Source organism: Hemiscyllium ocellatum, chromosome 10 (assembly GCF_020745735.1).
Source record: "Hemiscyllium ocellatum isolate sHemOce1 chromosome 10, sHemOce1.pat.X.cur, whole genome shotgun sequence".
Lineage (NCBI taxonomy): Eukaryota > Metazoa > Chordata > Chondrichthyes > Orectolobiformes > Hemiscylliidae > Hemiscyllium > Hemiscyllium ocellatum.
The window spans coordinates 74034951-74048918 of record NC_083410.1 but is presented as its reverse complement, the minus strand read 5'-3'; the positions used below and the strand labels follow the sequence as shown (position 1 = coordinate 74048918).

The 13968-nt window shown below is 42.1% G+C and overlaps 1 protein-coding gene across 2 annotated transcripts in view; it reads right to left on the bottom strand.

The window, feature by feature from the left end:
• Positions 1-13968, bottom strand: part of acat2 (acetyl-CoA acetyltransferase 2) — a 111442-nt gene that overhangs the window by 86923 nt on the left and 10551 nt on the right. For both annotated transcript variants that reach the window (XM_060830988.1, XM_060830989.1), the window contains exon 2: positions 8980-9114. In XM_060830988.1, coding sequence (XP_060686971.1) covers positions 8980-9114 — 135 coding nt within the window. The remainder of the gene's footprint in view (positions 1-8979; positions 9115-13968) is intronic.

Here is a 13968-nt window from a genome sequence, read left to right as displayed (position 1 = left end):
ATCATCTCCTATTCAGCGACCCAGAGGAAAATGAAGGGAGAGCAACAGCGTCTGCTCGAAGCTCGCCTAAAAGCAGCCGAAACAGCATACGCTGATAGACCTTCTATCACAAAATTGCAGAGGATTACAGCTCTTAGGACAGCTTTAAACACCGCGCTTACTCAAACGGCTAAAAGGGAAATATTATTTGCGAAACAAAGATTATATGAATATGGCGACAAACCGGGTAGATACTTAGCATTTCTTGCAAAGAAAAAGAAAGCCCCTCAAACTATTCCGACCATCAAGGAAAGTACAGGTACCCTGACTCATGATCATAAAAAGATCAATGCGACCTTTAAAGAATTTTATTCTGAACTATATAGATCGCAGGATTGTGAAGATAGGATTAGGAGGATGCAGTCATTTTTTAAAAATTTGACCTTCCCAGGTGTCGGCCCTAAATACCCCTTTAACAGTCCAAGAAATACTTGAGGCAATTAGGCATCTTCAGAGCGGAAAAGCACCGGGCCCGGATGGTTTTCAAGCTGAATTCTATAAAGAATTTACAGGAATATTGGTTGACCCACTTATGGATATGTATAATTTTGCGCATAGTCAGGTCTGTCTCCCGCCCACGCTGAAAGAAGCAAATATTTCTCTTATCCTCAAAAAAGGAAAAGACCCAGAAGATTGTGCATCTTACAGACCAATATCCTTACTAAATGTAGACTTTAAAATTCTCTCAAAAATGTTAGCACTAAGACTAGAAAGGGTACTGCCATATATTATAAAGGAGGACCAGACGGGATTTATTAAGGGCCGCAGATCATCCAATAATATCAGAAGGGTCTTGAATATGATCCAAGCCTGTCATCAGGGAAAGATACCAGGAGTAGTAATTTCATTGGATGCGGAAAAGGCATTTGACAGGGTTGAATGGTCATATTTATTTTACACATTGGAAAGGTTTGGCGTTGGACAGGTGTTTACCAAATGGGTTTCAACATTGTATAATGAACCCAAAGCAGCTGTTATTACTAATGGGTTAAGATCGGATGGCTTCAGTGTGGGTAGGGGCTGCCGTCAAGGATGTCCTCTCTCACCATTGTTGTTTACACTGATAATCGAACCATTAGCAGAAGCCATCCGGACTGATCCTAATATAACGGCCCCGAGGATTGGTACAGGTAAACACAAAATTACCCTCTATGCAGATGACGTTCTCTTATTCCTCAGTAATCCTTTAATGTCAGTGCCTCGTCTAATTCAAGTTATTAATACATTTAGTGCATTCTCAGGCTATAAAATTAATTTTTCAAAATCAGAAGCCATGCCAATGGGTGGTCTGGCTATGATACCCCACTTAATGGACGGATCCCCTTTTCCCTTCCGTTGGTCCCTGGAGGGCTTCTTATATTTAGGTATTTTTATCACGCCAGTATTTGATCAGCTGTATAGGGCTAATTTTGTACAATTAATGGAAAGGATAAGGCAGGACCTCCAGCGATGGAGAGACCTTCCGACTTCCTGGCTAGGGAGAATAGCATTAATTAAAATGAATGTTCTGCCCCGTCTCTTATATCCTATGAGAATGCTCCCGCTGATGCTGCCAAGGCTAGCCCTACGTAAATTATATGGCTGGTTGGGCTCCTTTATTTGGAACCATAGACGGCCCCTTATTAAGCTGAAGAAGCTACAGCTTCCACAGGCAAGGGGAGGACTGGACTTCCCAGACTTTAGGAAATATCAGTTAAGCTCCCTACTAAGTTACATAGCTGATTGGGTTTCATCTGATCCACAATCAATTTGGCTGGATATCGAAGCCTCCCAAGTAAAATACCCACTTATTAACCTTTTATTTTCAGATAAGAGGAAAATCATTACAGACCACTGTAAAAATCCCATAATATTAAACACAATTAAGGCCTGGAATATAATGCGGCAAAATGAGGGTAACTCACATAAAACATCCCCCCCATGCACCAATAGTAGGCGCATGGGGATTCCAACCGGGGATTACAGATGCCACCTTTAAACTCTGGAGATCCAGGGGCATCTCATGCTTAGGGGACCTATTTAAAGATGGGATCCTGATGTCCTTTGAGCAGCTGCGTCTGAAATTCGGAATACCTAATGGGGATCTCTTTCGATACTTCCAAGTTCGAGATTATATACAGAGGAAGACTACATTGATAGTCTTTATAAATCAGACAGAGAACGTAATGTCTTACGACCAGCGGGGGCATCCTCCGTTAGTACTATATACCATTTGCTACATGATGGAGTCTCAGGAGACATGGATGACCTGCTTAAAACATGGGAGCAGGACTTGGGGCTAGAAATCTCTGAGGATATGTGGAATGACATTTGGGAAAATGCTAGAAGAATTGCTATCTGTAACAGAGCTCAGGCTATCCAACTAAAGATACTTCATAGGGCCCATATAGCTCCGGCTCGACTGGTAAAGTTTAAGGCAGGAGCATCTCCAATGTGTCCCAAATGCAAAATAGAGGTGGGTACTCTTGCACATTGTCTGTGGACTTGTCAGAAAATCCACAGATACTGGACTAAAGTGGCAAATACCCTAACAGAAATTTTAGGAACGGAAATTAGGGTGGACCCTGTATCTCTCCTTTTGGGCTTTTCGAACCTCTCATCTCTGGATATGCATGGGAAGAGACTATTTTCTATTCTCTCTTTCTGTGCAAGGAAAAATATTTTGGTGAACTGGGTGGCTGAGGGCCCCCCTGGACTTTCAAATTGGCACAGATTAATTATGGAATATATCCCCCTTGACTTCCTCACAAATATGGTGCACCGAAAGACTGAATTATTTTATAAAATATGGCAGCCCTTTTTGAATTATATAAATGCAGATATTTCGGCTATCCTAACAAGGGCTTTTATTTAGTGAAGATTTCAGACCGGGCTGCTCCGGGGCCCCTTGGGAGAGGAATCCTGCGCGAATACGGGTTTTATTATATTTGATGTTTATACATTCCGAGCAAGTAAGAGACTTAGGTATACACTCTGGTTAGTTATAGGTTAGATTAGTAGAAAGTTGAGGTTTTTTTTCTTTCTTTTTTCGTTTTTTTTTCTCTTTTTGTTTTCTTTCTTTCTCTTTTCTTTGTTAAATTATGACTATTGTATATATGATTTAATTGTACATCAATGTTTGTATTTGAGAGTTTTGTTTATTTTTGTAAATTTGCAAAAATGTTAAATTTCAATAAAAATATCTACAAAAAAAAAACAGGGCTCTCGACAGTGAGCGATCCATCTCCCGCGCCATGACCTTCACCCCCTCCCTCCCCTCCCAAAACAAGAGTAGGGTCCCTCTTGTTCTCACCTTTCACCCCACCAGTTTTCACGTGCAAAGAATAATCCTCCGCCATTTTCGCCAACTCCAACATGACGCCACCACTAAACACATCTTCCCTTCCCTCTCCCTGTCTGCATTCTGCAGAGATCGTTCCCTCAGGACAACCTAGTCCACTCCTCCATCACACCTAACACCTCTCCCATCACACACGGCACCTTCCAATGCAATCGCAGAAAGTGCAACACCTGCCCCTTTACCTCTTCCATGCTCACCATCCAAGGCCTCAAACACTCATTTAAGATTAAGCAGCGTTTCACTTGTACTTCTTTCAATTTGGTCTATTGCATTCGTTGCTCCCAATATGGTCTCCTCTATATTGGAAGACAAAACGCCGACTGGGTGATCACTTTGCTGAGGTATGCAATCAGGTCCCATTTGTTCAGAAGAACTAAGGATATCTGTTCTTTGTGTCAATGCATCATTGTAAAAAAGATGATAACATTTGTTCACTTGTGGAATGTGTGGCAGTACTTCCTTTTGACCCTAAGGGCTGGAAGCTGTACATCAGTGGGCAGCATGGTGGCACAGTGGTTAATACCCGGGTTAAATTCCCGCCTCAGGTGACTGACTGTGCAAACTCCACACAATCTCCCATGTCTGTGTGGATTTCCTCCGGGTGCTTCGGTTTCCTCCCACAGTCCAAAAATGTGCAGGTTAGGTGAATTGGCGATGCTAAATTGCCCGTAGTACATGCTAAATTGCCCGTAGCGTTAGTGAAGGGGTAAATGTAGGGGAATGGGTCTGGGTGGGTTGCACTTCAGTGGGTCGCATGTGGACTTGTTGGGCCGAAGAGCCTGTTTCCACGCTGCAAGTAATCTAATCTAATCTAATAAAAAATTTTACAGTTGGATGTTGAATACCTGAATTTCTGGTTTATATAGAAGATTCTTAACAAAACTCATACTCAATAGGAAAATAACTTGTAACTTAATTAGCTGAGTGGAATATGCACGTAATAGAGCAATTCTGATACATTTTCATGTATACCACACTGAGCAGATTTGAATTTATGAAGCTCAACTTCCTAATCTTAACTGTTCTGGATTGTGAAAGTCTCATTACCCTTTCAAGCTAGGAAAACACAAAGGCCGAAACTGAGATAGTAAGAAAATTAGAAGATGTTCATATGTGAGAAAGGGCAGAAGCTGGTGGAAAGGTTTACTCTTTGTGGTCTGATCTGAATGTACACTTGCTTGTCATAGATTGAATGTTTGTGTGTTGTTCCCTGGAGCTTAAGATCCGAGAATGATATGATTAGATTAGATTCCGTATAGTGTGGAAACAAGCCCTTCAGCCCAACAAGTCCACACTGACCCTCCGAAGAGTAACCCACCCAGTCCCATTTCCCTCCGAGTAAAGTACCTAACACTGTGGGCAATTTAGCATGGCCAATTCACCTATCTGTGGGAGGAAACTGGAGGACCTGGAGGAAACCCATGCAGACACGGGGAGAATGTGCAAACCCCAGACAGACAGCAGTGCTTTGAGACAGCAGTGCTAACCATTGAGCCACCGCGCCATGTTATGATTTTAATTTACATTTTGGGAATCTAAGATTTTTTTTTAAAAAGGCCACATTGTAGGACCATGGTACTGGGAATGTTAGCTGAGCAAAGTTACCTCATGACGTTTTCCATATAGTTTAGACTAGTCTCTCATTATGATGTACTGATAAAATGGAAGCTTATCTAGCCAATGCAATTGGCCAATTGGCCTGGCTTGATCAGGATTTCCCACTTTTACGTGCATGTAGCTTAATTAGTCAAGCATACTCAGACCTGTCAATTAGTGTCTCTTCCTCTATAAACTTTTGCCATTTTATTGCTGCTTATCTGATTGAGGACATGTGGTGTTTTTTGTAATCTCAGTACCAATTTCTGTATAAAGACAGCTTGTTTGCAGCAATAAGGGGAGTCGCCTGAGCAAGCTCTTAAGGATAAGAGCTGACGCCGCTATTCTCCTAATGGTTTTAAAACCTTAGCTCAAGCCTGGTTTGTAGGTATCTATGTTATAGTGTAACATTGATGCCATTTGTATATAAAGGTAATAATTTAAACTAAACTGTCTGTAAGAATTTTCTACTCCAGACTACCACAGAGTACGATCTCCAGGTCGAACTAAGATAGGCTTACAGGTCGAGTCCGTTAAGGATTCCCTGAGCCGTATCAAATAGGTACTTTACCAACATCACCTTGCAATTGTCAGGGTTAAATACTATCTGCCACTTTTCTGCCCACCTGACCAACCTATCTATATATTCCTTTAACCTGCAACCATCTTCTTTACTATTAACCACCCTACTAATCTTGGTGCCATCTGCAAACTTGTTTCACATTCTCCACACATTTCCACCTGTATCATTTATGTCCACCAAACAATAAGGGTCCCAGTATTGATTCTTGTGGTACTAATACTAGTGATCCTGCACACTAGCCTCCAGTCACTCAAACTACCTTCTACTACAATCCTTTGTGACCTAAAACTAAGCCAGTATCTGATCCATCTCACCAAGTTTCCCTGAATTCTTAATCAATCTCCCTTGTGGTACCTTGTTAAAAGCTTTGTTAAATTCCACATAAACTACATAAACAGATTTTTTTCATCCACATACTTGATCACATTTTCAAAAAGTTCAAACACAACTGTAAATCAAGACCTCCTTCTGACAAAGCCATGCTGACTATCCCTAGTTAACCCACACTTTTCCAAGTGGACATCAATTCTCTCCTTCAGAATTTTCTCCAATAGTTTCCTTACCACTCATCGGTCTGTAATTTCCAGGTTCATCTCTGTCACCTTTCTTAATAAGTGGAACCACATTAGTCATCCTTCAGTCCTCTGGCACTTCCCCAGTGACCAGTGCACCTGCAATTTCCTTTCTTACTTCCCACAGCAGCTTGGGATGCAATTCATCCAGGCCAGGCATTTGTCTGTTTAAGTCTGTCAGAGCCTCTAATACATCCCAATTTCCTATGTCAAACTGTGCAAGTTTCTCATAGTAACCTTTTTTTGAATTCTGTACCTACATTCTCCTTTTCCGGAGTGAAGACTGAAGAGAAGTATTCATTTAACAACTTTCCAAAATCCTGCAGCTTCACATGCAGATTGCTCCCTTTCTTCCTAACGGCCCTACTCTTTCCCTGGTTTACCTCTTCTCAAATGCAAAGCTTCCAGCGTTGTTAACATGCAAACAGAGGCAGCTTTGTTTCTTCAGTCATGTCCACAGGTCAGATACCCCAGAACTTCCTGTGTTGTGAGGTAGCCAGAGACAAGTGAAATGTCCAAATCTCCGCTTCAACAATGCTTGAAAGTATGACACAAAGGTCCTAAACAGAAACTTTCGTAGACTCACAGCTGTGAGTCACTGCTGATTACAGAGGAAAATAGCAACAGCTCCTTTGGGCTAGCATGCACCACCATGATGAATAGTGCCTGTAATGTCTTGGCAATAGGCACAAAAAGCAGCAACACACAATGAAAACTGCAATCTCCATCTGTGGCAAAACATGCTTCTCAGAAATGGTCTCTATGGTCATTAATGACACTTTATCTGAAATGGATTGTTTTATTTTGCATCTCATCACTCTTTGTAGATGGAGCGATGCCAATGAAGAATTCTTGATCTCTGATTGCTTCTTGGTGATAGAATTCTTTCCACCGGAATGCAAATAATTAAACATACGGTGCAATTAGACATGGGTTGCAACATGATATTCTCTTGAGAGTCAATAATCTTATGCCTACACAACAAAAATATGTACCTAAAAATGTATCAAGGAACTGCAAAGTTTGATGATAATATTGGCAAAGATAAAAACCATACTTCTTTCCAAATTTCTTAATATCTATAGTCCTTATCGTCATTCTGAATTGCATTTTTCCATCTTGTGTCAGCCTTGGCTCAGTGGCAGCATTCCCACAACTAAACTGAAATTAAGTGGTTAGCACTGCTGCCTCACAGCGCCTGAAGACCCGGGTTCAATTCCCGACTCAGGCGACTGACTGTGTGGAGTTTGCACGTTCTCCCCGTGTCTGCGTGGGTTTCCTCCGGGTGCTCCGGTTTCCTCCCACAGTCCAAAGATGTGCGGGTCAGGTGAATTGGCCATGCTAAATTGCCCGTAGTGTTAGGTAAGGGGTAATGTAGGGGTATGGGTGGGTTTCGCTTCGGCGGGTCGGTGTGGACTTGTTGGGCCGAAGGGCCTGTTTCCACACTGTAAGTCTAATCTAATCTAATCTAATCTAAACTGTTGTGAATTAAAGGTTCACTCCAGAGACTTGAGCACATAATCGGGTGATACTGAGGGAGTAAAGATAAAGTTGCCCAAGTCTCAGAAGACAATATGTCTCCTCCCATAGTAGAGAGACAGAGAGAGATGACTGGTAGTAAATGGCAAGGTCGAGAAGTTTGGACCTTCACAGTGGATTTCAATTGCTACTAGAATTGAACCTATATTGTTGCCATTATTCAGTGTCACAACCAGCTGTCCAACCAACTCTGAGCCAATCAACCCAAATGAAGGACTGCTGCCTTGCAGATGTCTGCCTCCTCAGGTGAGTGTACTGTGCACTATTCAAAGAGCAGGAGAATTTCCTCTACAAACAACAACATGGAACAGAAGATCTGATCATTATAACACAATATCAGATTGGTGCATTGAACACAAAAGCATGGAAGCTATGATAAACCTTTAAAAAGTTCCAGTTAGGCTATAACAAAAAATTTCCCCCAGTTCTGGTCAACCCACCCCAGAAAAGATCTTTATTCTTGCATGGCAAATGAGCATTACTGGCAAGCCCAACATGTGTCATGCATTTAGAATTGCCCTTGAAATATGTAGTTTACAAAGCACAATTAAGAGTCAATCACATCGCTAAAGGGCTGAAGGTTGTAGACCAGATCAAGTAAGGATGACATCGTGAACCAAATAATTTCAACGGCAATATTACTAAGGATGGCTTTCAATTCCAGATTTATTAATTAAATTTATTAAACCATATCTCCAGAGCATTAATCTGGAACTGGTTTATGAGCCTAATGACATTTCTACTAACCCACTGACTCTCTTGTGTTTTTGAAAGCATGCAGAGGTGACTGACAAGAATGAGGGAATTTAACAAATGTTAGGTTGGAGAACGAGCTTCTTTTCCTTACAGCAAAGGAGTTCAGGAGGGAGATTTGATTGAGGTGTTAATGTACAGGTTTTGATAAAGTAGACACAAAACCTGCTTCTATAACCTAATGATGCAAGAGCTAAGGGGGACCGATTTATGATTTTGAGCAAAGAATATATGGGAACATGGAGAAGAGTTTTTTTACAGTACAAGTAGGAATGATCTGAAACACGCTGCCTATAGAAGGCTGGAAGAAGCAGAGACAATTAATGATTTCAAAAGGAAACTGGATAGAAAGACTGGATTGAGGGAAAGAAACTTGCAAGCTACTGGGATAGTGCAGAAAATTACAAATAGTAAATTCACTTCAAAAGTACTCAATTAGGTATGAAGTGCTTTATGTCCTAAGCACATGACAGGGACAGCATATATATAAATAATCAACTTCTTTCTTTCTTTGTGTACAACCTTCACTTTATTTGCCACTCAATTACCACACATACCTGCAGTCAAAACCTGGCCTAAAATTACTTCAGACACATCTTCTGGTTTGATATTTGCTCTCTTCAGGACTTCTTTTATCACCATTGAAGCTAGTTGATGGGCAGCCAGGCCAGATAAACTGCCATTGAAGGAACCTACAAAGACAAATAAATCATACCAACATTTATTAAAATATCACAAGTCAGATGCAAATAACACTGATTTCCATAGGAGAGATTAATTAATTTGCACTTCATTAATTTGCTGTTTCCTGTTGGTTCAAATAATAGTAACCTTCCAGAGGTTCTCAGGAGTCAAAATCAGCCAGAAAAATTGGAAAATGGGTTCTCCTCAGATCAAATTGTATTGAAGGGAGATTTCACAAGAACATACAAGGTTATGTTAGATTTGGATAGGTAGACATGGAAAAATTGAAATCATAGTATCACAGATTTAAGATTATGGACAAGAGATGCAGTGAAACATGAGAAATAACTTGTTTGCAAAGTAAGTGATAATGAATAAGAATTCTTTGCCCACAAGTGTCAAAATAGTACTTCCAAAAGTAAATTGGATGGATGGAAATTAGAAGTAATTGCATAGAGTCATAGAATCATAGAGCACACATCCTTTGGTCCAACCAGAACATAATCCCACCTGCCTGCTCCTGGGCCCATATCCCTCCAAATCTTTCCTTTTCATGAACTTATTCAAATGTAATTTAAATATCATAACTATGCCCGCATCCACCACTTCCTCAGGAAGTTCGTTTCACATTTGAACCACCCTCTTATGTAAAAATTTGCCCCTCGTGGAAGTTTTAAATCTCACACCTCTTACCATATAAATATGCCCCTTAGTCTTGAAATATCCCATCCTAGGGAAAAGACACCTACCATTAACCATATCTACACCCTTCATGATTTTATAAACCTCTAAAAGGTCACCTCACCACCTACTATGCTCCAGTGAAAGAGGTCCAAGGATTGTGAGGATTGAGAACTGACCGGATCTTTTAAGTGGAAAATATACTTCATTCATTAAAATTATCTTTTAGTACAACCAAAAAGGTTCTCACTCTGTTCTGTATAATATTTCCAACAAGGAAAATAGACAAATGATATATTAGAATTTTACATCCCACTGAACGACTCTACAGTTGCGAATAACAAGGGCATTTACATTTTGAGACAACAAAGGGTCTGACAATGGAACAGACTCCTGTTATACAATGGCAGAAAAATCTTAGATGAAGGTTTTTTTCCCTCTGCGCCTTGTACAGCAGCTGCCCCAAGCTTTACTGCATCCTGCACATGGTCCTGAACTTTGAAATGTGCCAGACTGCAACACTCAGTCAAAGACAACTCATTACACTGGAAGATTCAACAAGTTTCAGGCACACCAAAGTGCATCTTTCGCTGAGATGCGATCAATGTTTGTTGTGGTGTGCGTCTCAGGGAACAGCCCATAGAACACTGAGTCCTGTGTCACAGAGTTGCTTGGGACAAACCTCAATGAAAACCAGCATATCTCTCTCCAGATCTTCTTTGCAAAGGCACATTCCAGAGGGTGGTGCATGACTGTCTGCTCCCTCCAACCTGCAGCCGCTTCAAGGGCAATATAACGTAGTGGAGAGAGTTCAGGCATACATGAAGGATCTGATGGGTAGTGCCCCTCTCACCACAGGACAAGCTGTGTCTTGGTGCTTGTGGGAAAGTTCTGGTAATGGGCCATTCTGCCAAATGATCTTAACAGTCTGCTCAGGAACCATCTGACAGAACTAACTCTTCTTTCCTGCATAATTTTATTACATGCCAACCACTGCCTGATGGACTTGTGTTCGAAACTATTTTTTTTTGCATATTTCTCTATGAGGGAGAGGTGGTATGGAACAGTCTGACTAGGAGCATTCCGTGGCAATAGAACTTAACCCATCCTGGCCTCCGGGGACAGAGAGAACCTCAGCAAGTCATGACACTTGGCTTTTGCGTGCCAAGGATCTGCTTGATGCAGCATACAAGGAGGTGGTTATCAGAGTAAGGGTGGTGTTGGGTACTTCCACATCCCTTCACCTATTCCAGAACTTTTTACACACTGTCCATCTTTGATCTCTAGATGAAATAGAAGATGACTTGAGTAACTGCAGTGGCACAGGCCCAGGGGATGGGTCAAACCTGCATCATACACAGCAACACAGAGCACTTCACACTCGACGATTAGGTTTTTACTTGAAATGAAGATGCAGTGGTGCTCCCTCTGCCCAGTTATTGCCTCACCATAACGTTCCTCCCAAGTTTTAGCATACTGGCCACTCCAACCATATTCCTTCAGGTAATCTGTCCTGATTTAAGGGTGGCACGGTGACGTAGTGGTTAGCACTGCTGCCTCACAGTGCCAGAGACCCGGATTCAAGTCCCGTCTCAGGCAACTGTCTGTGTGGAGTTTGCACAATCTCCTTGTGTCTGCGTGGGTTTCCTCCGGGTGATCCGGTTTCCTCCCACAGTCCAAAAATGTGCAGGTTAGGTGAAGTGGCCATGCTAAATTGCTCGTAGTGTTAGGTGAAGGGGTAAGTGGAAGGGAATGGGTCTGGGTGGATTGCTGTTCGGAGGGTCAGCGTGGACTTGTTGGGCCGAAGGGCCTGTTTCCACACTATGTAATCTAAAAGTAATCTAAATCTAGATAGTGAAGCGGATAAAGGATTGGTCAGCCCAGCTGCCAAAGAACATGGCTCACTCATACCTTGATTAACCTTGGCTCCCAGGGCCAGTTCAGACTTTTTGAAGATGCTCAGGAGTCTGTGCACTGACAGTGGATTCAAGCAGAAAAACGGTGATGTCATCCATATAACAGGGAGGCTTTGACCTGCACGCCTGCATTGTCTGGTATAGTCACTCCTCTCAGGCTTGCATCCTTTCTTATGGAATTGGCAAAAGGCTTTATACAACACTTAAATTGGGAGAGTGGGCAGCCCTGCCTGACTCCTGATCTGATCAGGAAATTTTCTGATTCCCACCCACTGATTGAGAATACACTACTAATATTAGTGTAAAGTAGTCAGATCCAATTGTGGATTCCCTCCACAAAGTCCATTTTGGACAGAACACCCCTCATGTAGGTGTATAATATCCTAAAAGGCCTTCTCCTAGTGCAGATTGTTGAGGCAGATGTCCATTCCAGCGTCCTGTATGTAGACAATCCAATTCCTGAGGAGCATGAGACTCGCAGAGACCTTCTTGCCGAGTAGAGCACAGGATTGGTTGGGGTGGATCACCAATCCCAGAGTAGATCTGACACAGTTGGCGATGACCTGAGGTAGGAGTTTGTAACTCATATTCAATTTCTAATTTCCTCCCTCTCCCCCTTCCACTTGTAGACGAGGCAGATGATACCTTTCCTCATGGATTCGCACATGGTACCTGCCAGTGCATACTGTCACACATCTTCATCAGGTCCTGCCAATCAAGTCCCACACAGCTGGATACAACTTGGCCAAAGACGTCGGTTCCAGGAGTTTCATTCTTTTCAAAGGACCAGTCCAGTCTCTCTGACATGCTGTGGTTTAAGACTTCCATGACAAAGATCAGTAATGACTAGAAGGCCGTACAGCCAGGGGGCATCATGTCATATTGTCTGGAACAGAAGGATTTGCTGATCCTCAAAACGTCAGACTGAGATAATGTTATAAAGTCATAGTGTCAGAGATGTACAGCACAGAAAAAGGCCCTTCGGTCCAACTTGTCTATGCCAAATAGATATTCTACCCTAATGTCATCCCATTTGCCAGCATTTGGCCCAGGTCCCTCTAAACCCTTCCTATTCATATACCCATCCAGATACAATTGTACCAGCCTTGACTACTTCCTCTGGCAGTTCATTCCATATATTCACTACCCTCTGCGTGAAAAAGTTGCCCATGAGGTCCCTACTATATCTTTCCCCTCTCACCTTAAACCTAGTTCTGCCCTCTAGTTCTGGACTCCCATCCCAGGGATAAGACTTTCTCTATTCACCCCTCAGCCTCCGACCCTCCAGGGAAAATAGCCACAGCCTATTCAGTCTCTCACTATAGGTTAAATCTTCCAACCCTTGTAACATCCTTGTAAATCTTTTCTGAACCCTTTCAAGTTTCACAACATCCTTTCAATAGGAAGCAAACCAATATTCCAAAATCAATGTCCTGTACAGCTGCAACATGACCACACAATTCCTGTACTCAATACTCTGACCAATAAAGGAAAGCATACCAAATGCCTTCTTCACTATCCTATCTACCTGCAACTCCATTTTCAAGGAACTATGAACCTGCACTCTAACGTGTTACTGAGCTATGTTCTTCCTTGAGGTTGCTATTCACGGAGTGCTCCTTCTGGAAGAGGAAATGCAAGAAACCCCTCCTGAAGATCCTCCTTGACATACCATTCACCGCCCCCCCCCCCCCCCCCCCCCCCACCACACCAACCCTCTTCCTTTCCACTGTGTGCATCAGGAGTAGGCTCTACATGCCTTTGCTGAAATTTGGTCATTTTCCCTGTCTGTTTCCCAATTTTTCAACATCTTTGAGGATGAGGAAGAACCTCTTGATATTCCTCTTGACTGCTTCCTATCAGTCCGCTGAGACTCAAAAGATAGGCTTCATAGTTCTTCAACCTGTATAACTCCCTTCTGAGTTCCTCAATGTCAACAATGAATTGCTCTAATGAGAGCTGGTGTGGTAACAGTGCACCAAGTGACATCCTTCTGACTAAAAGTGTCGCCATGACTTAACACATAAATTCCTTTGTGAGGTGACAATATGCCAATTCTTTGGGACAATGTGAATACCTGATAGAAGTCAAACTAAATTCTGATAAAGTACAAACATCTAAGATGGAAATCCCAAGAGAAAAGAAAGAGCTGAGAAGTTCATTTTGTTTATCTAGTGCACAAGTTCTTTCATAACTCGCATCAAAACACGGAAACCGTCCATTGTGCAACAACAGTCCAGGTCATATGAGAGAAATTTGAGCAAA